The sequence below is a fragment of the Drosophila novamexicana genome, unplaced genomic scaffold, assembly GCF_003285875.2.
Source record: "Drosophila novamexicana strain 15010-1031.04,08,12 unplaced genomic scaffold, DnovRS2.1 tig00000008-arrow-pilon, whole genome shotgun sequence".
NCBI classification, from domain to species: domain Eukaryota; kingdom Metazoa; phylum Arthropoda; class Insecta; order Diptera; family Drosophilidae; genus Drosophila; species Drosophila novamexicana.
Window position 1 is genome coordinate 6,384,576 of NW_020824765.1, and position 25,314 is coordinate 6,409,889.

Consider the following 25,314-nt stretch of genomic DNA (forward strand, 5'->3'; position numbering starts at 1 on the left):
CTCCGACAGGCAACCAGATGGAAGTACGGAAGAACAGACAGACACGCGGACATGCTTAGATTTACTTTACATAGATTTGCATAAAACCCATTTTGAATGGGTTGAGTGTATAATAAAGTTATCTTAAATATATATATGTTATATTTTTTTAATCAATTAAAGTTTTATTCCTTGGTAATAGAGAAAGGATTTATTCTTTTATGTGAATAAATTAAAGTTTCATCTAGTCCATATAACAAACATTTTGTTCTTCAACCAAAAATGTAGAATAAATATTGAAATGTTGTTTTTTTTTTTTTGCTTTTAAATTATATGATAAAACACATTTATACTGTTATTTAAAAATTATAAGTAACAAATATTTAAAGGTTTCTCTACAACGTTTTTATTTTGCGCATTTGCCTTGCAAATGTCAGGCATAAATGTCAAGCTACCAACTGTTTGTATATTGTCAGAAGCATCACAGCATGTCTGAACTGTGACCTGCCCCTGCATTGTACTATGTCCTTTTTAGTTTTTTTTTTTAACAGTTTTTTTTACAGCCCTGCGAGTAATACATAGTTTCCATTTTATGTGCTAGTTTTTTGCAATTTTGCGCGTTTACAAGCCAGCAAACAAAAATAATCGCAGCGGGGCAAAACAAACAAAAACAAAAACTATGGCTAGTCAGAAAAGTCTACACCCATTCGAATATACCCTATATGTACTTGTTTCAGTCTGTTTTTAAATACAACTCGAATTGCTTTTCAGAAAAAAATATCAAGTAAATGGTTTCTAGTAGCAATTTTAATGGATCTACACCAATGCAATCCAATTTTAATATTTACAGGGTATACAAATCAAAGTGGCAACTGCGTTAACCAAACAAAAACTCGGTCAAGTGCTTTGAATAGCATCAAGCAAGGCAAAATATGTGCATAAAAGATATATGCATATAAAAAATGTAAATAAAAAATGAAACAAGCGAAAACTAGTTCTTGTTTCTAGTTTGTTAATTTTTATGCTAAGCAATGACCATTTATTGTTGATTTTCAACGCTGCGCTTTAAAGAATTAAAGTCGGAGCGAGAGAGACGGAGAGAGAGAGATAAAGCGGCGCGCGCGCTGAAAAGTATGCTATAGAAAAGTATGGAAAAGCTTGCTGCGAGGGCGCGAACAGATTATGCCTTGGGCTTGATTAGGGGTTAAGGGGGCTAAGTCGGTTAAAGGGGGGGGGGGGGGCTGCTGCTGATATAAATGATGACAGGTGCTGGCAGTAGCTGCTGGCCAGACCAGACCGGGCCAGGAAATTCATTTACGACCAATTAAATGGCAAACGCAATGGCAAGAACAAAACGCAAATGAAAATATGAATTGCGCTCTCTCTCTCTCTCGCACTCTCTCTCTCCCGCTCTCTCACTATCTCTGTGTGGCACCTAAATTGCTTTTACTTATTTAACGAGCGGCCTTAGCGCTATAAGAATAACATAAAATAAACACTGTCACTTAAACGCATTCAATTTGTATTTTAATAATTAAAACTCTAATTGTTTAATTCCCCTGGACGACTGTGCTAATTGTAATTTTATTAAATTCTTCAGCCTGCAAATGGAAATTGAAATACATTTAATTGGACCACAAGCCGCAACAACATAAAATGTCCATTCATTGTAGTTGTACATTTATTAAAATCTATTAATTGGTTCAGAGCCCTATTCCCATCAATTACAAATTAAATAAGTCTTTCAGGTTCTGGTGTGAGAGCCTGTTGCACTATAATCAAGTGCTTGCGTTCTTTTTGCACATAAGTCCAATTAAATTATTGTTTAATTGGTTCGAACCTCTCGACTAATATAATATATACAAATTTATGAAGCGATTTATTCTCTCGATTCGTTGCGGTTTGATTCATGAGCAACTGTTTGGAGTTTCATATGTATATTGAAGAAGTAAAGATAGATAGATATTCTAGACTAAATTTAAAGCAATTGCCACAGCATCTAACTGACAATAGAGATGCTTTGGTTGGTTTACAGGTTAAACCAATTTAATTCCAATTTAAATACAGCCCGAGGGCTCAGCAGCCAGTGCCATGTCACATCAAAGTGAAGCCACGACAACTTAGCTACAGCAATAATTAAATTGCCAATGAATTTTAATGTATTTCTTATAATTTCGGCGATTTAATTGTATTTGTTTGATTTTCAGTTTTCATATCATTTGCAAATGAAAAAATTGCAATTTCCGCAAGCCAATCGCAAACAGAATTCAAGTTATGAGCTTTTCACAATTTGCCAATTAGATTGAGCTAAGCCAAAATTTCGCTGTGCTCCAACGCCAATCATGCGCCAGTCGACCCACGTAAATATGATTATGATGGCAGCAGCACACACGCACACACACACACACACACACGGATAGACACATACACGCAGTGAAGACGCACGCATAGACAAGCATCAATCAATCATACGCAGCGTGCACCGTCGCCATATCAAAAATGTCTTCATCGTGATGTGGCTCAATAATCACACGCACCAAAAATAATGTAAAAAAAATGAAAAAAAAAGGAGGCAAATTCGCGAAGAGCACTCGCGCACACTCACACACACACAGCACACACACACAGTCGCGCGCGCTGGGGCACATTTCAATGCGCCTTTGAAATGCAAATAAGTGTGCGTAAAGCGAATTTTGTACACAAGTCGCAAATCAAAATGCACACCTACCTGTGTTTAGACAGCGACGGGGGAGGGCGTTGCGGCGTGTTTTGGCCTTTAGGCGGCCTGTTTAACAGTTGTTGTAATTGTTGTTGTTCCTCTTGTTGTTGTTGTCGCTTGTTGCTTCTTCAATTTTGGTTGTTGTTGTTGTTGTTGTTGTTGATTTTTGTTTAACCGAAATTCACATTCAGCAAATTTGTTTGAGGTGGCATGAAAAATAAATCAGGCAAGAGACATAAAAAAAAACTCAACCAAAATGTAAAAACAAAACCAGAACCACAAGCAACAGAGAAATGCGTGTGATACAATTTGAAAAAAAGGTGATTGAGCATGAGTACAGTGAACGCTCGCTTTAATAAACAACTATTTTTGTGGACAAACACATATAAGATGGCCTTAAGAAAAGCTCGTTTTCTTTTCAAGTTTTCTAGCTGTCATTTAAATATTAAGTTCACTTTGGGCTGTGAGCACCAAAAAGTTGACAGGCCAAAGATTTCTGCCCCAGGAAGCTGTTCGTTATGCGAACTTTCACTGTACATGCGTAAATGTGCTTAATAATTTCGAGTTACTTCTAGAGCTAGCTGCCTATCAATGTAGCTGACTGCCAGCTACAGTGACAACTGCTACATGTGCGACCTCTAGAGTACATATATGCGCATACAATACTCTACAATATTTATGCGTAGGCTGTTGCTGTGCGCCTTTGTGCGTGGCTACATATGGTAATTTTTTTGTTTTATTTGTTGTTTCTTTTTTTTTGCGCACATTTTGTTAGCACGTTTTTTGTTTTTTTTTTTTTGGTTTTGATTCAATTGGTTTTGCTTGGGCGCCAAATTAGAGAAGTGATTTTACAATATGTAGACGCAGTTGAGTATATTATTTTTATTTTTTTTTTTTTTTGATTTACGGTTTCAACACTTTGGCGAGCAAATAATGAAAATTCAGAATCCAAAACGAAATATCAACGTTATTCTGTTGTGATTTTCTTATTAATTGATTATTTTTGTTTTTGTCGAGTTTTATGAAATTGAATTGCGGCATTTTTGTTTTTAATTTTGTAAAACCTTTAATTAAAATGCATTTCGGAGCATTTAAAATGACTTTAAAAATACGTTGGCAACTTTGTTGCCAGCAACAATTTGGCTTGCACTTGAACTAGTTGCCCAGTTGTCTGACTTGCTTTGTACACTCTTTCTCTCTCTACATAAATATTGAAATGTGTGTGTGTGTGTGCGTCCACTGATAACGTTTTGGAGCTTGAGAATTTTTGGTAGTTTTGATAGACGCGCTGTTCCGCTACCTTTGATTTGCCACGTCCGCTTTTCGAAGACACTCAACAGCAACTGTTGCAAATGTCGAAAAGGCAACTTGTGGCTGCTGCGTTGCAGCATCTTAAATCGCCGAGCTTTTTGTGAAAGCTCTTGTGTGGAGCACAAAAGCAAACTGTTGATTTCGCTTGAAAGAGAGCGCAAAAGAGAGAGAGAGAGAGAGTAGAAGAGCGAACTTAAGAGCGCGAGCGCTGTTCTCAGTTAATTGCATTTAAATATTTAGTTCTTAGACTATACTCTATTTTGAGTTTATTTCAAGTTCTCAGCATTAAAAGCTTTTTAGCTATTATGCGGCTGTTAATAATTGAGAATTTGATAATAAAGTAATTATGACCTGAGGCTGATTTGGTGTCTAATAGCTTGTATTCAATGTAATAAACTGCAGCGTGAAAGTTAAGTGTTGCAAAGTGTCAGAAAATAAATAAAAAAAACTGATTCAGACAACAGTTTTGTAAAATTGTATTAGAATTCAAAAATTCCACTTGTAGTAAATTTTTTAATTATATATAAATTTAAAAATTCGAAATGTTTTCAATATTTTTTAAATCATTTTATCTTTAAACTATGTTTAAACTTGTCTGTGTTGCCCAATACGACATTTGTATCTTTTTTTTTTTTTACTTACACTTTTTACTAATCAATTTATTTAATTTAAGAATTGACAAAGAATTAAATACAAAATTTATTTCGAACAAAAAAAATATGTATCAATCAGCTAATCAATATTTTTTAAAGTTATTTAACTAAATTTTATTTAAAATAAATGCATCTTAATTACTTTTAAAGTGTTGAACAATCAAAGAAGACGAATCAAAGATTTGGGATAGTGTTTGAAAATGTTAAAAGCAATGTTTTAAGCAACTTGATTGCTAATCAAGTGTTGAACAATTTGAGAAAATAATCAGTGGCCTAATCCACCATTTTTCGAGAATTTAGCAATAAACGTGAAAGGTAAGCTGCGCTTAAGTGAAGTATTGCACAATTTAACAAAATATGCAATTCACAAATTAAAATAATTAATTAAACATATTATGAAATATTTTAATCAGTTGTCAACGTAGATAAAGCAGTCGAAGTATATGGCTTATAGTCCTATAAGCACTCAACTAGTAATAATTTAACTCTGATATTATCAGTTATTAGCTGTATTTTATATAACTCAAATGCGAAGTTCAATTGTTTTAAGCACTGCTCAAAATAGCTGGCTTTTAACCAGGCTTTCATTCATGTGTTCTTATTTTAGTCTTAAGCTGCATGCATGTGTGTGTTAAGTTAACCTAATCGACACTTGTTCGTCTTAGGAAAATCACACTCTCATACCTCTTACACACACACACACACACTCACACAGAGAGAAAGCTTTTAGTGTTTTTGGCCAGACAAAACGCCCACGTGTTATAGACAAGGCCTCGGACTTGAGCATCAGCAACAGCCACAGGTGCAGCCGCAGGAAGTGTGCCTGCCCATAAACTGATGCCGACGCTCAAGGCTCGGGGCCATGTGATGCCCGTGCAGTTAAAGGACGCACGTTTGGCAAATTTGTGAAGCAGAAGGACGCACGCATGGCTAATTGATAGAGCAAAGCTGTGCAAACAGGCAATAAATTGTGGCAGACACTCCGGCGCACATGGCCAAGAGAGAAATTTCTGCTGAATTTGCTTTTTTTTCGTTTTTTTTCTTATTTCACACGAATTCACCATGCTTCAATAACAAAGCTAGCGAAACTCGGTTATGCGCGTTAAAATTAACTGATAAACGGCGCAAAAATAATCAAAAGGTAATTAAATTAAGCCCACAGCGAAATTTAAATCAAGTTCAGAGCTGCGGCCATCTTGGCAACATGGCGCTGCCTAGCCTGTGTGTGTATGTGCGCGTATGTGTGTGTGTGTGTCAGTGTGAGCTTGAAAGCTTGTCAACATGATTTTTTTTTCGGCTAGAGTTTCGCGCTGTTTCGGCTGCCCGTTCATTGACTTTTTAATTGGCTAATTACGAGCGTAGCCCAATGGGCGTCGGTACACGCGCGCGTGTGTGTGTGCGTCTATACGCGCGCGCGCGTGTGCGTGTGTGTGTGTGTGTGTGTGGTGTTGTAATGCTTTGCTATTTCTGTATTTGTGCACTCTTTTCTAATTTTAGTCGCGCTTCATTGTTTCCAAGGTCCTTCATTGTTTCCCTTATGCTAAATGCACAGATTTATCTATAATTAACAAGCGCAGCTATTGATTTTGGGCCCTAGTTAAGCTGCTTGTCGTAGCCATTCGCACGTGCATTTGGTAATGGCGCATTATCGTACTTAATATACTTATATAAATATACAAATGCAACACTTACCTTTTCTCAGTTAACACAATAATGCTGGCAAGCACATATGGTACTTGTTCTTTATGCAAACCAAGGGCAATAGATCACTGTGCAGTTTAATGTAACACATATTGTTTTAAACATAACTAATTCACAAAAATTATTGCATTAAATTAATATTAAACACCGGCTTAATAACTGTGCTTGATAGAACTTGCATAACTATCGAAAGGTGTCTGTTTCAAAGGCACATAAATTTTGGTCATCGATAAAAACGATCGAGCCCACATCGATATGACTGTTGCAGCATATGGATCCTGTTTAACACTTGCTGTCTTTGGCGCCATCTAGTGCCAAGTAGCATAAGACATTACGCTCATGTAGGTTAAACATTGGCACTCACCCATGTGGTACATTTACTAAAGACATACACCATGTGCTCTTTTAAAATTAACTTTATTTATTCACAAAAATAAAACGTGTGGCTATCAAAATACTAACAATGACACGTCAAATACTCCAAATAATCCATAGATATAAAATACATATAGCATAGAGAAATTCTAAACCATGCTTTCAGCTTATGAGGAGCCGCTCTGTTAGATGAGGAGCAATTCTTAACTGTAACAGCCGCCAAATGCTATCGATAATGCCAGATAAGAGCTACCCCCGATATTATCAGCAGCATTGGCGATATTTGTGCAGCTCTAACATTCTTATCGCACATCCCTAGCGCTTTATACTGGTTGCTTTTTGTTGGTTGTTGTTGTTGTTGGTTGGAAAATACAATTAAAAATTGATTTCAATATTTAAATATTCAACGTATCAAGGTAAGTGCAAATAGCGGCACATTGTGTGACTAAAAATCATACCAAACGCTAAGAAGCTGTCGAAAAACGTGTTAAAGGGCTGTTTGAAAATAGCGCGTCACAAGTGTGTGTGCGTGTGTGAGTGAAAATGCGCTAGCGTACGATTAAAGTACACAAGAGCAACTGTTAACGCATTTTTCCAGCCAATCTATGCAATAACTAATTTTCTTGTACATTTTCTAGACAACAACAACGCGGCGGGTGTCGGCGGCAAAAATACCGAAGAAGCACAAAAAAGAAAAATTTGCAAGGTGTTTGCGTCTGTGTGAGTGTGTGTGACAACGACGAGCGACGACTTTGCTGCTGCTTCTGGTGCGTGCGCGCTGTCGCAAGGGACCAACACACACACATCAAGTATTTGCCATAGTATTGGTGTATCCTTTGGCATTTCTGCGAGCTTGGTTGGACGTGCGAGAGAAAAATCGCTTTAGCCAAATCATAAACAAGTGCAGCTGAAGTCGTTTTTAAAAAGCAAAAGCACACCAAATACAATGGAAAAGAGAATAGAATTGGAGAGACGCGCACGCAAGGCGAACCAGGTAAGTTTTTTACATTAGTGATTGATATTGTGAAAAGAAAGCAGGGAAGCGACAGAGAGAAACAAGCCGAAAAAACGCGCAAAATTGAATTTTTTTTTTTGGCTGTGATTACACAAATTTTCATTACAACGTGCAAGTGTGTGTGTGTGTGTGCAACAACAACTACGCCATCATGTAAATCTAGTTTCAATTTGTGCCGTTGTCGTCGACGCCATAAAAAAGAGCGCAAAGCGCTGAGCAAAGAAGAAGCGGCAAATAACATCCATCGTTGAAAAAAAAAAAAAGAATTGATCGCCATAAGCAAATTCACACATAGAGCTGTATGTACGTACATGCGCTAAATGTGCGTGTGTGTGTGTCGCGAGCAGTGTTGCCATGTGCGCGCATTTTTTTGCTTGTGCTTTCCTTAAACACTGCCAAAGACTGCACAATATCTGATTATTACATTAAATCATGTAAATAATTACTCAAAGGTGTGTGTAAATAAATAAATCTTTGACATAATGTATACATGTTAATGTGCGGTGATCGCGATACGCACAAAGCAAAGACGTCCAACTGAAATTGCGCCAGCTGGCAATGCTTCTATAATCTGTTGTTGCTGCCGCTGGCTGGCCGGCCTTCAATTGTGACAAACACTGCAATAAAAACATGTACATACGTATACGTATACGTAAGTGTGTGAGTGCGTGCGTGTGTTTGTGTGCCATGCTGCTTGTTGTAATTTCAGGTTATTTGATACCAAAATGTATCTATAACAACGTTATAGCGCGCGCATCATTCATATGTACGCAACAACGCCAAGAACCGCACACAGAGGCGCACACACACGCAACAAAGACGTGACACATACATACATACACACAGGCTAACAAGAAACGTGTATGCACATAATAATCGACACATTCTCGCCAATGCCGATGGGTTGCCAGCTTTGGCTATAGCTGCTGCTGAGACGTGCACACACAGCCATATTGACTGCGCAGTCATAAATACCCTTGCACATACACATACACTCACACACATTTGCTTTCGCAGGCTAGACTTTTCACAATGCAAAAAACCGGCCGCCCCAAACGGTACATGCACTGTTTACATGCACTTCCCTCTCCACAAATGCATCTATCTCTCTCTCTTTCTCTCAAACACAGCACAAGAAATGCGAAAAAGAACAGAGCAGAGCAGACAAACCTGTGTCTTTTTTTTATTTTTTTGTGTGGCACATTTGCTGATTAATAAACATGCGCTCTGGCAAGGCCTACTCAATCAGGCACCCACACCCCACCCAGCCAAAGCGCGCCCGTCGTATTGCGAACAGAGGCCCAACTACAAGTACACCGCAAAGCATACACACACATAGTCAAAGTTAAGCTGATATGCACACGCTTCATAGCTTAAGCTGCGTGCGTTTGTATTAGTGTATGTGTGTGTGTGCATGTAACTGTCCAGCAGAACAGATGAGAACACGCTGTACACTACGAAAATGTCGCCAGCCATTGTTGCTATTGCATATAACTGTAAATATTCATATATGTATGTACATATGCTCGACTACTATAATTGGTCCAATCAGAAAACAATCGAAGGTAGCCAGCCATACATATTCAAAGCGTATGTCAGTTTCTTATCAAAAAGACACAACCAAAAAAAGTTTGTCTGTTTCTCTTGCTTCTAGGCGCAACAACTACCAAACGTCCGTATGTCAACATATTTTTGTTTTTGTTGGGGCTGGCGCTGCCGGCTTGTTTCATTCCAAAAATTACAGGACTTGTGCTGTTTTTTTTTTTCCTTCCACATCCCGCCCTTCAGTACTTCATAACATTTCATTTCGTTTCAATTTGTTTGTAGCACGCGCGCGCCCATTGCGCTGCCATGCTATCGGCACTTGCTCTTTGCGCTGCTCTTTCGATGCCCATTTTCGCGCATTCCGTTTTGTGGCGCGTACGTCACACGTACACGCACACACATACACAACGGCTGCAAAAAATTCTATTACATAAACGCGTTGCCACTTTTTCAGCTTTAGCTGCAGCTGGGTGCGCAATTTGTTAAATCATTGTTGTCTCAGCACATAAAATTGTTTTGATTTTACCATAGCTTATGTTTTAGTTGCGCCATTTTGTGTGTGCGTTTTCTTTGCAATCAAAAAAAATGCTTTGAGTTTGATCGATTTTTTGCGTATGTATTGTTTTTCATTTTGAGTTTTTTTCTTTTGCGCTTGTTCTGCCACACGTTCACACAGACATGGCGGACTGTCAGACCCGCAACATGCTGAAAACACGGCCAGTGTGACCAAATTGTCTAACACGAAATATGCCACTTTCCGTTAAGACAAAAATTACTTGTAGAAAATACCAAAAGAAGTTAGATATTGAAACATCTATGTTTTTCTTATTTGCACACAGATCACAGAATTGAATCTGGACAACTGCAGGAGTACAAGCATTGTTGGCCTTACAGATGAATATACCGCCTTGGAAACATTAAGTTTGATCAATGTGGGCCTCACCACACTCAAAGGTTTCCCCAAGTTGCCCAATTTAAAGAAATTGGAATTATCCGATAATAGAATTTCGAATGGCCTCAACTATCTAACGACCAGCCCACGATTACAATATTTAAATTTATCTGGCAACAAAATCAAGGACTTGGAAACGTTGAAACCATTGGAGGAATTCAAAAATCTGGCTGTCCTGGATCTATTCAATAATGATGCCACTCAAGTGGAAAACTATCGTGAGAAAATCTTCAAGATGTTACCATCTTTAAGCTTTCTCGATGGGTAAGCTAGATAACTAATACAAATATTGATGGAAATTAATCAATTTCTATATTGAACAGATTCGATTGTAACGATGAGGAGGCGCAATCGGAGGGCGATGACGATGAGGAGGATGATAAGGATGACGGTACGTATACGCATCATTCATAGATGGCATTTATCATAGGGGAAACAACTTATTTCGCTGTTCGCTCAGCTCTATGACTCTCGCTGATTGGTGTCAGCTTGTTGCCACATTCCATGTCCGACCTGTTTAGGATCTGATCTGTTCAGTTATCGTATCATGCACATCTCAACACACAGATTCTGTCGCCTTTCAGATGAGCGCAGTGCCTTCTGTGTTAATGGTTTAGAAATCGATTTAGACGAGCTCGAGGCATTGGAGCAGCGTGTTAAGGCCAAGAAACGTTTGCAGGAAACGACAGACGGTGCCAGCACGTCCAAGCCGCCTGCCGACGACAATGAAGTAGACGAATTAGATGAATATTTAAAAGAATTGCAGCTAAAAGAATCGACGGCAGCTGCCAGTCAATCTGTGATAGAGGCTAACCCAGCCTCAGTTCAGCCCCATCCAAGCACAAATTTTGCAATTTTACTCTATTGGTTTTTAGCAATATTAAATCTGGCAAATGCCGCCTATTGTAAGCATTATGCATTCTGATTTTTAATCAAACCTTACGATTTTGCCGATTGCTTACAGTTTCCGGCTACGATGATGGCGACAGCGATGAAAGCGACGACGAGGACAATGGCGATGTTTCACTCTCGGAGGTATGTCAAGATTCCAAAAGATTAGTGGATTAGTTAATTAACTAATCAACTGAACAATTTCAGGTCTATAATGATGATCTAGAAGAAGACAATTCCGATTGGGAGGAAGGTGAGGGCGGCGATGACGATGAGGACGAGGATTCCGATATTGATGAGGCCGATGGCGAGCCAAATGAATCGACTGCATCGGTCAATGCCAATGAGAAGGATGCTGAAAAGCCAGGTGAGTGATGAAAATTGAACAATATATCGAATTATTACTCATATTTTGCTTCTTTAATTCAGCAGAAGAGTCGCAAGCCAGGGGCAAGAAGAGAAAGCATGATGGTTAAACAGCATGATCTACAACTGTATCGTCTTTGTACGTTATAAATTTAAATATATATACACCAATACACACACACATACAAAATTCAGCAACAGGAACACACATCATATTTTGATAAAACAAAAGTGAAAAATAAAACAACAACAAAGGAAAGAGGAGAAAAATAAGAAGAGGGCCCCATTAGAAAAAGATTTAAACAAAAAAAAACTACATTTGTTTCGTTACATTTTAAGCTAAATATTCTAAACACCCGACAAAACAAAACAAAATGTAATAATCAAAAGATAAACAAAAGATGGTAACTATTAAGGGAATACTAAAAACCACACAACAATAACATAAACAACACACACACACACAACTATAGCAAACGAACCCAAATGTGGAAGTTCTACAAATAACAAACAAAATAAAAAAAGGGAAAATAAAAAAAAAACACAAACAAGAAAATAGATGGTTCCAATTAAATTCTTTTGGCAATTGAATTTGCATTCTGAACACATTGTAAAATTGCTTAGCATTAAGTTAAAAGTTTACCAATATATGATTACAAAAGTGTAAAATTAAAAAGAAAGCCCACAATTTACATGATGATAATGTTACATTTGAACAAACAAAATTTGCTAACTTGCGCCTAAAGATGATTCCTATCCGTTTTAAATTGAATTATTTTTTAAAAATCATTTGCTGCTTCTATTTGGTTTCGTGTTACAAACAAATTCTACAAACATAATTACTGCTAAGAAGGATTTTTAACTAACTCTTAAGTCATTCCTTTTTGAATATATATATACACACACACACACATAAATTAGTTAAGCGCAATTATAATTTATACTTCCTTTTATAATATGATAATGTCAACACAATTATTATTCATTGTTACCCACATCCATTCTCTATATACACGCAAATTTGTTTAAACTCTAAACATACTTTTAAGTACGTAAACTATATTATCAAACAGATTTGTTCCCAGTTCTTCAAAGGCAGTAATAGCATGTTTCGATTACGGCAAGTAAATGCAATATACACAACATTTTAGACAAGAATATATATATATATATTTTTTCATTTCATTAAACAACAACTATAAATGCAATACGTTTGTTCAGGTACAGGCAAATTGTATAAACACCGAAAGCGAAACCGAAATACATAAAAATTAAATAATTTTAAACAACTTGTTTCACTGATGATACCCTATAAATTGCATATAGCGAAGAAATAACGGCAAACGGTGTACCATAGCACCAGCGGCTGCCGCCTTAGAGGGAAAAATGTGATTTAGCTTGTTCTTAATTTCGTTTTGAAAATAAAAGCTAACTGCGTGAAACTATCGATGATTGCGTAATCGAAATATCAGCTCAATATATGGACGGTCGTCAGCACTGTACATACAAATGCACATTAACCAACACTGTACAGCACTTGAACATGCGCAAAAGAGGAAGCAAGCGTAGCACATATGCGGAAGCGAGAGAGTGATATTCAGCCAACGCTGACTACAACGTCGCGACGCTGTCGACGTCTCTTTATTTGACGTCGAATCGTCGCAGCGGCTGGCTGTGTTAAAATATACATACTAGACAAGTAGACTGCGCTGCCTGCTGCATTCTTGGAACAAATTTCACTGTTGGCAGCGACTGAGGAATAAAATTGAACGTCGACGTCGCGACGTTTCTTCCTCGAAGAAGACCAAATCAAAATAAAAACAAATAAACTATAAAGGGTGCGTGCGCGCCAATTATTTAACAACAATTAGCAAACGAAAGAAACAAAGTGAGTTTTAGTTGCTTATATTAATGGCAATTTTGATAAAGTGGCCAATTTACATGTACACACACACACATATACACACGCACGCACATGCACACACTCACCCACTTGCATATATGTATAGGTAGTATATTTATTAACGTGCCCCGTGTTTGTGTTTCTCGCAGTGCACACACTAAGTGCAGCCATCGAAATGGACAAACTGGATGCCAACCTGGAGCAGCAGTTTGATCTCAATCTGATTGAGGCGGTCAAAATGAATCCCGTTATATACGATCGGTCACATTACAATTACAAGCATTTCGTGCGTAAGGCGCAGACCTGGAAGCAAATTGCCGAAACACTCGGCGTTAGCGGTAAGTGAAATTTTTGATGCAACTGTTTGTAATCATCTTGGCGAAACGGGTCCGAAGCGAAGGGTGCAACCAGCCCATACGCTGTGTGGCAAGTGAAATTGGTTGGGTATCAGCCGAGGCAGCTGGCGACGACGATGTCGTCGTCGTCGTCGTCGTTGCCGTCGTCGTCGCTGCAAATTGATTAATTCTATGTACGGTTAAGAGGTATGGTTGTTTAGGAGGGGAGGACGGGTGCAGAGTGGGCTGGCAACAGAGACGGAGACGGAGACGACGACATCGTCGGCAGCGGCAGCAGTAGAGGCAGCGGGCGTCGGCAGCAGGCGGGCAGAAAAAGCAAGTGTACAGAAACGACGCAAAAGTGAACGGCGTCGCGGCGGAGACGCGACAGACGATTGTGAAACGACAGGAGCGCATTTACTGCCGCGCGGTTATCAGCCGTACTTAAAATGTGCACCAATTGAATTAACTGATATGCCAAGCATTCGTTGTTCCCTAAATATTGAGCAATTCTTATGTCAAAGCACCGTTTTGTATATAATCAAGTGGAATCATAGATTTAGGCGCCCTGCTTTGGGCGCTTCAGCTGCGCTCCTGGCTGCGCTGTCGACGGTGTGTGCGCGCAGTCAACATTTTTGAAGTTGCTGTACTTTTGCGTCGCAGTAGTTGTCTTTGTCGCACACACGCTGCCTACGCCAGCGTTTATTTTTATACAACTGCCACTGCTGCCGTCGCTGCAGCTGCTGCCGTTGGTGCTGTTGGTGGTTCACTCACACACTGATGTGAACTCACGCACACAGCGACAGGCAATCGTCGACCAACCGAACAGCTTTCATTTCATTTCATGAGTGTATACCAACGAAAAAAAACCCTGTTTCTTCCCCCCTGTCTCAAAAAATGTTTTGTTTATATGCAGTGGCCCGATTTCAATTTTGGAGCTTTTCCATTAATGAATTATGCAAGCCAATTTGAAGGAGAAAAAAATTTGAAACATTTTGGCGCCAAGCCGTTTGAATGCAACAGAAAATGTGAAGACGACTCTGGCATCAGACTCTCTGCCTGGGCCGCTGCTGGCGTTACCAATACCAAGCGGGCAGAATCAACTCGTAGTTGTAGTCGACGTCGACAGCAGCAGCGGGCGCGCGCGGCTGCCACCAGGCCGCTCGGAAGCTGCTGTCGCTGCTGGCGTGCCACGGATTCAGCTTCAGCTCAGCTGCTGCTGCTGCTGCTGCCGCTGCTGCTACTGCTACTGCTGCTGCTGCTGCTGCTTGCTTCTGTTGCTGCTTCTGCCAACAGCTAACGCCGTTGGTTCAAGTGTCTGCGGGGGCGGGAGAGACAACGGCGTTGACGTCTCGCGGTTTGTTTTGGTTTGCAATTTGACGCACATATGCTGACGTCTGGTGGCGACGGCGTTGCCACCCACCAAAGAAAAGCTTGACAACCGAATAAAAGTAAACAAACTTTCTTATCAGGTTAAAATTCATGAAATATTTATGAAAATTAAATATTTGTGCATTGAAAAGTGAAAAGTTACAGCCGTTTATTAGATATTCTGTTGTTTTTATTTTGCAGAACAAAAGTGTACAAAGCGGTGGAAGAGTTTGCGCGACAAATTCGCGCGCGAAATGAAATTGTGCCAAGAATCGCGCTGGCGCTACTTCAAACAGATGCAGTTCCTCGTGGACTCCATACGGCAGTACCGTGAGTCGCTGCTGGGCAAGTGCGCCAACGGCAGCCAGAATGCCAACCAGGTGGCCGATCCGACGCAACAACAGCAGGCACAACAGCAAACCGTGGTGGATATATTCGCACAGCCCTTCAATGGCAGTGCAACCACATCCGCCCAGGCACTGACGCATCCGCACGGTGAGTCCCCTCCCAAAGAAAAAAAAAAAAGCCTTATTAAATAGGACAAATTTCAGAAATAACTGTGACTGGTGATGCACAACTCGCCACGGCTGTGGGCAAGGATCAAAAGCCATATTTCTATGAGCCGCCGCTGAAGCGTGAACGCAGCGAGGAGGAGCATAGCGACAACATGCTGAACACAATCAAGATATTCCAGAACAATGTCTCGCAAGCGGTCAGCGCCGAGGATCAGTCGTTCGGCATGGTTGTCACCGATATGCTCAACACGCTGGGCGTGCGGCAAAAGGCCGAGGCCAAGGTGCACATCATAAAGTATCTGACGGATATGCAGCTGCTGGCACAGCACAACAAATACTAACTGTCGAGCCGTTTGTAGCATTACCAGCACCGTCAATTGCTGCAACTGCTGCAATTGGAGAACGTGCTGGACGCTCGATGGTTAATGTAAGCAGCTACATATAACAACAACAACAACAACAACAAAACAAACAAGATCCCAAAAACAGGAGCCGCCTGTTTTTTTTAGCAACTAAGTCTTAAAAGTCAAACTAAAGTTTAAAATTAGTTTTAGAAAGAAAAAGAAAAAAACCCCATACACACTTCACTTACATCTACATAATATACATAAAACCGAACACATACAATTACGTAAGCACAAATCGTATACATATATTCTTACGTGCTTTGATCTGTTGTAGTTGGCCGCCCCTTCCGCCCCCCGTTCAATTCTCTTACCCAGTTTGGAAGTGTACAAAATGATAGGAAACTGGTTCTAGAAGTATATATATATTGTACGTAGTTTTTTGAAACAATTTACAAATGTTTTCCAATTACTTTGTAATACAGCATATTGTATATTTTTGACTACCATTTAGTTTAAACATGCGCCATCGGGTTTAGTTTTGTAATTTGTAATTAAGTCAAATTGTAATCACAAAAAAAAAAAACGTTATTTTAATTTTTTAAGTTCTGTTGTAATATGCTAAAAACGCTTGAAATTTACATTGAAAGGCTTTAATTAAGTACGACCCTTTTAAGAAAACAAACATATATATACACTAAAGCATATTACACAATTACATGAATATATTTCCGCATATTTACATACATATTTTTCTGTAAAAACAAAAACGGTTTTAAATTAACGCTGAATATTTCAACAAGTTTACCATAGTCGTGTATATTTGCCAGCAATATTGAACAATTTAATATTGTTTTACCAATTCAATTTACCTAAATGTTTTTGATGTACATGGAATCACTAATTGTGCAATTATTTGCAATAAAAACAAACATAAGAAACAAAAATATGTTATTTTTACTTAAAGCGGAAGGCGCCATTTCTTGAGAGATGTGGCAACCCTGTGTAGGTTGTAAACAAAACACAGCTGATCCGATTGACGCTCGCTTTGGCCAACACATTTTTATATAATGTCCGCCGCAAAAAGTGAGAATGCTGAGACAAAAGCGTCGGAAAACAATGCAAAACTGACTGACACATGGGCCGTAAGTAATGCTCTGTTATATAAGGTACAAATCTAAAAGTGCAAACACAACAGATTCGCCCGTGTCACCTGTACAAAGAGGAGTACGACGATTGCACCAGTTTCAAGGCGCGCTTCCATCAATATTTCATACATGGCAAAGACGCTGACTGTTCGCAATGGCTGAAGGACTTGCAGAACTGCGAGCGCTATGAGCGATCCAATGGCAATGATATTGAAGCTGGTGCCGCGATAATCAAGAGCGAGGAGCAGCGGAGAATCACAAGATTGCGGGCGCACTACGCCAACGATACGTGGGCAAAGCGTAAGCAGCCGCCGGTGGATTGGGCCAAGCCGCTGCCCGAATGGCTGGAGAAGCGCAATGAAAACACCTATTTAGAGCTAAAGCAAAAAGAGCTGTCCGGCCTGGCGGTAGAGCAAGAGGCACAGCGTTCCTATTGCGCCATCATGTAGGAAATAAAAAAAAAAAAACTAAACAAAATGAAAAGAGAAGGGTGTTTCATCATATCGATTTTACAGCAGTCTGGCAACATCGTGCACACAGCTGTTTAGCTCTGCGCGTGTTGCGCTTGGGGGTGTAGTTTTTTTTTTTAGCTGGCGCTGACACAATTTCTGCTATACATATTTCATCATTCGCAACTTAAGTTCACTGAAAATGTTGAAGGGCTGCACATTAAAAGTACTTGATGTTAGAATTCTACAGCGCTACATTGAATCAAGGTCAGCAGGTAAATGTTAATTATATAATACAAAAGTCTCGGCAATCCTTGTCTAGCATGTTAACTGTAAATTCAATCGAGTGTATATATATAAATATATGCTTACATGTATAAATTGTTAAAAAACTGTCGTTAGCTAAACGTAGCCTTTTCCGTTGCAGCTGCCAGCAGCAGATCAGGACGCGTAACTATACCGATGGCATCCAGCGCTCCTACATAACGTTCAATGATTTTCGCAACAAAAACCGTTCTTACACCAAAAAGGAGCTCGTCGGGTGAGTCAGTAAAAACAATGTAAAACTGCTCTGGTCGGGAGTGACCGACTACAAGATACACTGTGCTCATCGCCAAGCTGTTGTTACACACATTCGCATACACAAACACGCACACAGGCACGCGTGGCGCAGGCTGCGCCCTTACCCACTCCAATGCTCCCGGCTTAATATCGATTTGTATCTCGATTTTGCGTTATCGATAACAGTTCGAAAAGTTTCGAAGTCTCTGTCGAGATGGACAGACACATTCGCTTGTGGTGTTGGAAAAGCTTTCTTCTGCCTGTCACACACACACACACACACACACACACACTCGTACACTCACTCTCACCCATTTAGAATTGGATCAGGGTATATATGAAACAAACACACTCTTGCAGTTACTCAATGCAGGACATGTACAGCGTGGTCTCGGATGTCAGCAACTATCACAAGTTTGTGCCCTATGTCAAGAAATCGCACGTGCACAGCACACACGGCGGCGGCTTCAAGGCGGATCTGATTGTGGGCTTTCCGCCGCTGAACGAGGCATACACATCGCGGGTAACTTTGGAGCCGCCCAGCCTGGTCAAGTCGGAGTGTCATGATGGCCGGCTGTTCAACTACCTCCTCAACGAATGGCGCTTCAGTCCCGGCCTCAAGGACATACCCAATTCGTGTGTGCTAGACTTTAGGGTAGCGTTCGAGTTCAAATCCTTGCTGCACAGCAATATTGCCAACATATTCTTCGATCTGATCTGCGATCAAATGGAGAGCGCATTCATCCTGGAAGTCGGTCGACGCAGCGGCCCACCCTCCATACGCTCGCATGTGCTCAAAGCGAGGCGATCCTGACAAACGACCCCAACGACGCGAAACATGTCTCTCCATGCTGTCTAGTTAAATATTGTATTTAGTAAATGGAAAAAAAAAACACAAACAAACAATTATGTTGACAGAGGCGTTTTCTATATATTTTTGTTATAACAAATTGTAAATAAATTGATTAACTCAAAGAAATGGTGTAAGTACTTGAATTTCATTGAACGTCATTGAAAAAATCATTGTTTTAAACAGTCTCGTTTTTTAGGGATTTTTAAAATACACAACAGATAATTTGTTAATGACAAGGTTCAGTTCTTAATTGACAAGTGTTTAAATTAGAAATTAAATATTTAATTATGTTAACTATGGAATGGCATCGTTTAAGTCGAGAAATTCTCAAAAAGTGGCCGTTTTACTTTTAAATATAACTAAAACTACGTTTATATGCGTAAACAGACGATATGTCAAAAAAGCATAAAACAATCAAAATCAATTAAATATCTTAAACATAAATTACAAAGAGAAATATATAAAACTTTAAGCTTGAAACAAAAATCAAAATCATGCTATTTACAAAAACATTTACATTAAATTGACAATATCGCAACAGTTACTCAGTTTTAGGGGGCAGTTAATATTTTGAGTTGGAACAAGTATTCCCATATATAAACTCTATATATATGTATATCTATGCATCTAACAGTTACTAACTATAACTTGAGTGTGTCCTAGATTTATGATGCTAAGCTCTCTACAAGTTAACTTTATACAAGAGGGGAAGGGGACGATCTCTACTTGGAGCAGTAAATAAGTCGACTACCATACAACAGTTAGTGAAATTAGAATACCCTTACAAATGTCTGTATGCATTGTTTGGGTATATAGGCTACGACATGCCGTAGATAACATTGTTTTATAGTTAGTTTAGGTTCTTTTCTGATATTGTCCAGTGAAATACGCGTGCAACTACTTAGGAAACAATTAGGCTAAGGTTCAACAAATGGTTATAGATGCAGTTAGCAGCTAATGATTATGCAATAGAAGGTATATACGAAGTAGATAGGTACAATTCCTTAATTACTAACGATCGTAACTAAAACAAATCTTATAAGCACATTTCGGGCGCATTCGAAACTAAACTCAAATTCGTTGCCAGTCGCGAGCGGATTTGTAAACTCTAAAATTGGTAAGGGATGCGGCACAAAACGCAACCATTTCAAATGGCCTTTCTTTTTCAGCGTTTGCTTTACAAAAAATATCACTTGTTGGGCCGTTTTTTGAGCGGGCGAAGTGGCTGCCACGAGGCGGCAGCAACCGCTGCCGCCAGCTTTCTTCGCTCTCAGTTGTGCTTGGCTCGCTTTCCAAACATATAGCCCTTCCAGCGTTCGGCGGTCTGTGCGATCAGCGGATCACTGTCAATGGTGGCCAGCAGCAGCAGCTGATTGACGTGCGTCGCATGGTAGTCCCAGCGTGCCAGATTTGGTGCCACGCCCAGACTCAAATGGCGCAGATCGTAGCTGGTGCCGGAGCCGGTATCGTACAGCAGCAGCATCTTCTTCAGCGAGTGCATGCCCTGGGTAAACAGTTTGCCCGCCTCGCGTGCTATTTTGCCGGGTGCCGTGCTGTTCAAATCGTAAAGACCCAGCAGCGAATAGATGAAACCATTGAGCACATAGGATGGTGGCGTTGTGGGATACTCCTCGTACCTATAGCAGGCATGTTTAGAATGAATACGTGAATAGGTCAAACATTTTCCGGCGTTGCTCCACTTACCAGTAATACTGCTCCATGAATTGCGCCAAAACGCCGCCGTCACGGGAGTAGACGCGATACGGCTGCAGGCCCAGCGAGGCTGCCTTTAGGTAACGCACATCCCCGCCAGAGTGCCAATAGGCGCGCGCCAGCACTGAAATGGCATGACCCTGACCCATGGCCGATATCCAGCCGGGACGCAGCTCCGCAAAGCCATTGAGGCTGCGGCGCACCGGATTCACCCAGCCGCCCGTCTTGGCATCCTGATTGTGCACAAACCATTCGGCTGCATCATAGAAATGCGCCAAATGATCGCTCGTCGAGAGCGTTATATTGTCAAAGAAGCCAATGCCCAGAAAGGCAACGGACAGCACCTCCAGATCGCTGCGACGCACCTTCAACGGCGAACGCTTATCGCCCAGGACAATGCCCTTCTGCACGTCGATGTGCAGATCGCGTGTGATGTGGCGCCACTTGTTTAGGGAACCGCTGCCCAGGCCGTAGTATATATTCGACTCCTGGACGCTGAGCAGCAGCTCGGCAGCAATGTAGTGCAACTTGTAGCTGTGCTTGGTGTCGCGATTCAGCACGGTGACCATCAGGCTGCTGCTGTTGGTCACCAGCAGCAGATCCACGCTGAGCACCAGATCCTGCGTTTGATTCACCTGGATGCTAATGGCGCTCTCGTAGCCAATGGTCGTCTCGAACTGGACAATGCTCGTGTTGAACTTGTGATGCCAGATGCGTGTCATATTGCTGGTCTTGGGCGTTGTCCAGTCCATTTGGTTGCCATCGGCGTCCTCGAGCACATGGACGCGCGGCGTCGGCTCTGTCAGGTTTTTGCTGTAATGCGCCAGCGCAAATTGTGCTATCTGTGTGGGATAGAAATAGCCACGTTTCTCCCATTGCGTGCTCACGGGCACGCCCTCCGCCGCACTGATGCACTTGACCCGATCCCGCACCTCCACATTGTAGTTCTCAAAGTACATAAAAACGCCGCGTGTCTCGTACTTGCCCTTGGGCAGATTCACTTTGGCATTGCTGTGCATCCAATTGAATTTTGCCGGATCGCTGCCGCTTCCACTGGTCGTCACAGCGCCGCTGACATCGAAATACTGGCGCAGAAACGAGAAGGGCACATACACCTCGTTGGCGTTCTCATCCCGTTTGCAGTGTATGCTGTACTCCTGATTGATGGCGCACTCAATATCCTGCAGTGGCGCCGACAGCTCCTGCCCCGCAGCCGAGCTGGACAACGATTCGACTGTCTGTCGCTTGCCCAGCTGACGCACAAAATCAGGCGAAAAGCTAAACGCAGCACAGCGCATATAAATGCCCAATGTTATGACCATGACAGCCACCGAGAGCAACAGCAGCACAGCTTTCAGATTCAGACGCATTATGAAGAACACCAGGGGCTCACGCTGCAAATGATGTGTTATATATATGTATATATTATAAGAAGATAACAGTGCTTGCCTTATTGTATTGTGGCTTTCGCGGCGTCGCTTCTCTCTGCTGTTGCGACGGCGGCTGCGGCTGATTTCCTAGTGCGTGGGCGTCATAGGCATCTTTGGAGCTTGCATTGCCACTGGCATGCACTGACAGATACTCGGACATGCAGATTTATGGGCTGGTCACACTTTTGCGAGCCTTTCCTGTACCCTTTTATGCAGTACTCTGTAACGTCATATTCTAAATACAATAAAAGGCACACAGACGCACACACACACGCTCAATGCTGTTGTTTTTGCACAGGTAGCTGCTGCATTGATTGGTTGAGGTTTAACATGATGGCACAATCGCACGGCTTTATAAATACTACACTGCACGAGCGTTAAATGCACCTGCTGTTGCAGCGATTTTGTTTGGATATATTTATAATATGGCAACAGCTGGCATACCACAGCAAATAATACTATTTATTTCAGCTGGTTTTTGTAACAATTTGTATGTGTTTTCTATTCATTTATGACTTTTTCTTAGCACTCAGCACAACCGACACACACACTAACAACTGCAAAAGCAAACACAAACACAACTGCAATGAAGACGAGGAAGAGAGATACCTAAGTTTATACGGCAAGACACGAGCGTAGTATAGCTCAATACGTAAAATCACCAAGTTTATGTTTAATGAAATTGTAATTTATAGCAATTTCATGATAACTGACATGAATAAATAAACAAAAAATATTTGCATATTTACCTACACTAAATAGTTTTTTTTTTAACGAAACTAACTTTTGTTCCATCTCTATTATACACCACCATGCCAGATCATAATAAGCATTCAGGCATAAACGCTGTAATATTCGTTCGAGTGTTTTGACAGCTGACAAGGGTTGCCACACTGTCAAACGGGTTGCTGTGCTTTGTAAACAAAACAATTGAATATATTATGAAAATCTCAGTGCAATTAATTAAATTAACTTAAAACAACGCCAACTTAAGGATTTTTATTAAACATTCCGAAGTTGCTTGTGTCCAGACGCAGAAGCAAAAATTTGAATATATATAACATGCCGCTTGACAGCCCTAATCAGAGATAAATCAATAGCGGCGTGATTTGTTTACAAAATGTTTTACTAAATTTTTAACCTGAATCGCAATGTTTAGAATTCATTTGGAGAAAAGTGCAATATGTTTGCTGCTGCTGCTGCTGCTAAAGAGCAAATCACTGCCGGCATCAGCCTCCAACGGCGATCGCACACAATTCTATCACAATTGTCGGCAAAATTGCGAACGCACAAACTGTTCCGCTGGCAAGTAAAAGATAATCCTTAGGGGTCCCACATGACTAATGCCATATTTGCAGACGGCTTGGAAATACAAGAACAGGCCATCAGCTTCTATGGCCAAACGATTTTCGATCGCATCTTTGGCTGGAACTGTGCGGACGAGTGCTCGTATGGCTGCATGTGGCGTACCGTGTTTGCGTTCATGGAACGCGGCTGGCCCATACCGCAATTCTATGGGAAGTGGCCATTCCTGCGTCTCTTCGGCATGCAGGAGCCGGCGTCAGTTATATTCTCTATAGCAAATTTTGTTATGCACTTTCGTATGTTGCGCAAATTTCGTGAATCAGTGCGTTCCGACAGTCCCTGCTACATGCTGGGCCACATCTTTGGTTTGGTAAGGGTCTAAACGGCTTAGCTTGACGCTGTATTTGCTCGAACTCTGCTCATTTCTAGGTATGCCTGAATGGCTGGATATGGTCAGCGATCTTCCATACCAGAGATTTTCCCATTACCGAGCTGCTAGACTATGCCTTTGCGTACTCCATCGTTCTGTGCTCCTTCTACTGCATGTTGATGCGCATGTTGCATCGGTACTCGCTATTCCTGCGCGCGGTCATCACGCTGGCATGTGTCTCATACTACATCAATTATTTTGCCTACTTGAGCACGGGCAAATTTAATTACTCCTTCAATATGAAGGTGAACATTGCCACGGGCGTGCTGAACGCCGTGGGCTGGTTTGTGTGGTGCCAACGTGTACGCTATCGGCGGCCCTATTACAAACGCATATTACGCTTCTATGTGCTATTCGCGCTGGCCATGAGCCTGGAGCTGCTCGATTTTCCGCCTATACTGTGGATTCTCGATGCGCACTCGCTGTGGCACTTGGCCACAGTACCTTTAGTTCCGCTCTACTACGAGTGGGTATACATTAACAGATCATCTAAATCAATTACTTAATATTTTACGATTGCAGCTTTTTGATCGAGGATTGTCAGACACTGCTGAAGGAGAAGGAAATGACAGGATCTTATTCCTACTTTAACAAGGACATTTAGATCATTAGACACACATTTATCGATAAGTGGTCGTTATACTCGTATTGTACTGTATTGTAAATTTATTATACATGACATAATTCTGCTACATTTGTCCGCATTGCGATATGGTAACTGGCAGTTTGGGCTTGTTGTTGGGTCCCGTCGGCACATTCTCAATTTTACGCATTATCAGCAGACCATCCAGTACGCGTCCAAAGACCACATGCTTGCCATCCAAAAAATTACACCTCGCACATGTGATAAAGAACTGACAGCCATTTGTGTCCCGGCCACTGTTGGCCATGGCCAGTAGGCCAGGTGAGTCGTGTTTCAGCGTAAAATTCTCGTCGCCAAATGTGTTGCCATAGATGCTGGTCACCCCAGTGCCATCGCCTTGCACAAAATCACCGCCTTGTATCATGAAATCCTTGATGACTCTGTGAAAACTGGCGCCCTTGTAGCCAATCGGTACTCCATCCGGTCGGTACTCGCCCGTGCAAAATTGTCGAAAGTTTTCCGCCGTGCGCGGCACAGTGTCTGCAAATAGCTCGAAAATCATGCGCCCAATTTCCTGCACAAAATATTATAAAATTAAATTAATATGTATATGAGCACTCGTGTGCGTTGTTGTTGTTCATTTACCGTTGTGCCCACGGCTATGTCAAAGAACACGACGGGATTGTTTGAGCTGCGCAATTGTGATTGTATTTGATTCCAATTTGGCATATTTATTGATTAGAATTGATGAAATGCAAACGTTTAACAATAAAAGGCGCCGGTTGCGGTTTGTTTACGTTCTGCAGCGATTAATAACTATTAATCGATAAGAAATTGTGCAGTCGTGTCCTAGTTATCGATATGTGC

The 25,314-nt window shown here is 41.0% G+C and overlaps 7 protein-coding genes across 13 annotated transcripts; 5 read left to right on the top strand and 2 right to left on the bottom strand.

Annotated features, from left to right (window-relative positions):
• Positions 1-7,095: 7,095 nt before the first annotated feature.
• LOC115761075 (acidic leucine-rich nuclear phosphoprotein 32 family member A) lies at positions 7,096-12,778 on the top strand. Of its 5 annotated transcripts, XM_030702711.1 has the most exons (8): positions 7,096-7,154; positions 7,377-7,732; positions 10,138-10,514; positions 10,574-10,641; positions 10,835-11,155; positions 11,215-11,285; positions 11,349-11,508; positions 11,571-11,733. In XM_030702711.1, the coding sequence occupies exons 2-8, from the start codon at positions 7,685-7,687 to the stop codon at positions 11,615-11,617; spliced, it is 1,092 nt and encodes a 363-aa protein (XP_030558571.1). In that variant the 5' UTR covers positions 7,096-7,154; positions 7,377-7,684; the 3' UTR covers positions 11,618-11,733. The 5 variants fall into 5 exon arrangements, with proteins under 5 accessions (XP_030558571.1, XP_030558588.1, XP_030558557.1 ...); XM_030702728.1 differs by lacking the exon at positions 10,835-11,155 and having other exon boundaries at positions 7,102-7,154; positions 11,571-11,729; XM_030702697.1 differs by lacking the exons at positions 7,096-7,154; positions 7,377-7,732 and adding an exon at positions 9,331-9,429 and having other exon boundaries at positions 11,571-12,778.
• Positions 12,779-13,159: 381 nt separating this feature from the next.
• Positions 13,160-16,898, top strand: LOC115761593 (transcription factor Adf-1). Of its 3 annotated transcripts, XR_004017752.1 has the most exons (5): positions 13,160-13,395; positions 13,560-13,748; positions 15,318-15,611; positions 15,668-16,058; positions 16,313-16,898. XR_004017752.1 is itself a non-coding variant. In XM_030703393.1 (4 exons), coding segments are annotated over exons 1-4 (789 nt in total). In that variant the 5' UTR covers positions 13,160-13,394; the 3' UTR covers positions 15,973-16,898. The 3 variants fall into 3 exon arrangements, 2 of the variants coding, with proteins under 2 accessions (XP_030559253.1, XP_030559265.1); XM_030703393.1 differs by having other exon boundaries at positions 15,668-16,898; XM_030703405.1 differs by lacking the exons at positions 13,160-13,395; positions 13,560-13,748 and adding an exon at positions 15,066-15,196 and having other exon boundaries at positions 15,668-16,896.
• A 77-nt stretch (positions 16,899-16,975) lies between these two features.
• Positions 16,976-17,572, top strand: LOC115761610 (UPF0545 protein C22orf39 homolog). The gene is made up of 2 exons (XM_030703415.1): positions 16,976-17,120; positions 17,174-17,572. The coding sequence occupies exons 1-2, from the start codon at positions 17,046-17,048 to the stop codon at positions 17,570-17,572; spliced, it is 474 nt and encodes a 157-aa protein (XP_030559275.1). The 5' UTR covers positions 16,976-17,045.
• Positions 17,573-17,733: 161 nt separating this feature from the next.
• On the top strand, positions 17,734-19,050 carry LOC115757960 (coenzyme Q-binding protein COQ10, mitochondrial). Its single transcript, XM_030698440.1, has 3 exons — positions 17,734-17,839; positions 18,000-18,113; positions 18,494-19,050. The coding sequence occupies exons 1-3, from the start codon at positions 17,775-17,777 to the stop codon at positions 18,945-18,947; spliced, it is 633 nt and encodes a 210-aa protein (XP_030554300.1). The 5' UTR covers positions 17,734-17,774; the 3' UTR covers positions 18,948-19,050.
• An 86-nt stretch (positions 19,051-19,136) lies between these two features.
• LOC115757952 (D-glucuronyl C5-epimerase B) lies at positions 19,137-22,807 on the bottom strand. Its single transcript, XM_030698428.1, has 3 exons — positions 22,149-22,807; positions 20,691-22,093; positions 19,137-20,623 (listed from the first exon to the last, which is right to left on the bottom strand). Exons 1-3 carry the CDS (start codon positions 22,287-22,289, stop codon positions 20,257-20,259), a joined length of 1,911 nt encoding a protein of 636 aa, XP_030554288.1. The 5' UTR covers positions 22,290-22,807; the 3' UTR covers positions 19,137-20,256.
• Positions 22,808-23,087: 280 nt separating this feature from the next.
• On the top strand, positions 23,088-24,502 carry LOC115758208 (post-GPI attachment to proteins factor 3). The gene is made up of 4 exons (XM_030698792.1): positions 23,088-23,434; positions 23,488-23,804; positions 23,864-24,330; positions 24,387-24,502. The coding sequence occupies exons 1-4, from the start codon at positions 23,281-23,283 to the stop codon at positions 24,466-24,468; spliced, it is 1,020 nt and encodes a 339-aa protein (XP_030554652.1). The 5' UTR covers positions 23,088-23,280; the 3' UTR covers positions 24,469-24,502.
• Positions 24,503-24,537: 35 nt separating this feature from the next.
• Positions 24,538-25,249, bottom strand: LOC115758386 (peptidyl-prolyl cis-trans isomerase H). The gene is made up of 2 exons (XM_030699037.1): positions 25,093-25,249; positions 24,538-25,021 (listed from the first exon to the last, which is right to left on the bottom strand). Exons 1-2 carry the CDS (start codon positions 25,174-25,176, stop codon positions 24,554-24,556), a joined length of 552 nt encoding a protein of 183 aa, XP_030554897.1. The 5' UTR covers positions 25,177-25,249; the 3' UTR covers positions 24,538-24,553.
• Between the last annotated feature and the right edge of the window lie 65 nt (positions 25,250-25,314).

What these genes read in the sequence shown, in the direction of transcription:
- LOC115761075 (XM_030702697.1), top strand. Translation starts at nt 9,346, where the DNA reads ATGTCAGTTTCTTATCAAAAAGACACAACCAAAAAAAGTTTGTCTGTT. An exon ending in GGAGGATGATAAGGATGACG is followed by an intron (nt 10,642 to 10,834) that starts GTACGTATACGC and finishes GTCGCCTTTCAG; the next exon opens with ATGAGCGCAGTGCCTTCTGT. An exon ending in GCGATGTTTCACTCTCGGAG is followed by an intron (nt 11,286 to 11,348) that starts GTATGTCAAGAT and finishes GAACAATTTCAG; the next exon opens with GTCTATAATGATGATCTAGA.
- LOC115761593 (XM_030703393.1), top strand. An exon ending in CGAAACACTCGGCGTTAGCG is followed by an intron (nt 13,749 to 15,317) that starts GTAAGTGAAATT and finishes TTTATTTTGCAG; the next exon opens with AACAAAAGTGTACAAAGCGG. An exon ending in GGCACTGACGCATCCGCACG is followed by an intron (nt 15,612 to 15,667) that starts GTGAGTCCCCTC and finishes GACAAATTTCAG; the next exon opens with AAATAACTGTGACTGGTGAT.
- LOC115761610 (XM_030703415.1), top strand. Translation starts at nt 17,046, where the DNA reads ATGTCCGCCGCAAAAAGTGAGAATGCTGAGACAAAAGCGTCGGAAAAC. An exon ending in AACTGACTGACACATGGGCC is followed by an intron (nt 17,121 to 17,173) that starts GTAAGTAATGCT and finishes CAAACACAACAG; the next exon opens with ATTCGCCCGTGTCACCTGTA.
- LOC115757960 (XM_030698440.1), top strand. Translation starts at nt 17,775, where the DNA reads ATGTTGAAGGGCTGCACATTAAAAGTACTTGATGTTAGAATTCTACAG. An exon ending in CAGCGCTACATTGAATCAAG is followed by an intron (nt 17,840 to 17,999) that starts GTCAGCAGGTAA and finishes TTTCCGTTGCAG; the next exon opens with CTGCCAGCAGCAGATCAGGA. An exon ending in ACCAAAAAGGAGCTCGTCGG is followed by an intron (nt 18,114 to 18,493) that starts GTGAGTCAGTAA and finishes ACACTCTTGCAG; the next exon opens with TTACTCAATGCAGGACATGT.
- LOC115757952 (XM_030698428.1), bottom strand. Translation starts at nt 22,289, where the DNA reads ATGTCCGAGTATCTGTCAGTGCATGCCAGTGGCAATGCAAGCTCCAAA. An exon ending in GAAAGCCACAATACAATAAG is followed by an intron (nt 22,094 to 22,148) that starts GCAAGCACTGTT and finishes CATCATTTGCAG; the next exon opens with CGTGAGCCCCTGGTGTTCTT. An exon ending in TTCATGGAGCAGTATTACTG is followed by an intron (nt 20,624 to 20,690) that starts GTAAGTGGAGCA and finishes TGCCTGCTATAG; the next exon opens with GTACGAGGAGTATCCCACAA.
- LOC115758208 (XM_030698792.1), top strand. Translation starts at nt 23,281, where the DNA reads ATGTTTAGAATTCATTTGGAGAAAAGTGCAATATGTTTGCTGCTGCTG. An exon ending in ACGCACAAACTGTTCCGCTG is followed by an intron (nt 23,435 to 23,487) that starts GCAAGTAAAAGA and finishes CCATATTTGCAG; the next exon opens with ACGGCTTGGAAATACAAGAA. An exon ending in TGGGCCACATCTTTGGTTTG is followed by an intron (nt 23,805 to 23,863) that starts GTAAGGGTCTAA and finishes GCTCATTTCTAG; the next exon opens with GTATGCCTGAATGGCTGGAT.
- LOC115758386 (XM_030699037.1), bottom strand. Translation starts at nt 25,176, where the DNA reads ATGCCAAATTGGAATCAAATACAATCACAATTGCGCAGCTCAAACAAT. An exon ending in ACATAGCCGTGGGCACAACG is followed by an intron (nt 25,022 to 25,092) that starts GTAAATGAACAA and finishes TATTTTGTGCAG; the next exon opens with GAAATTGGGCGCATGATTTT.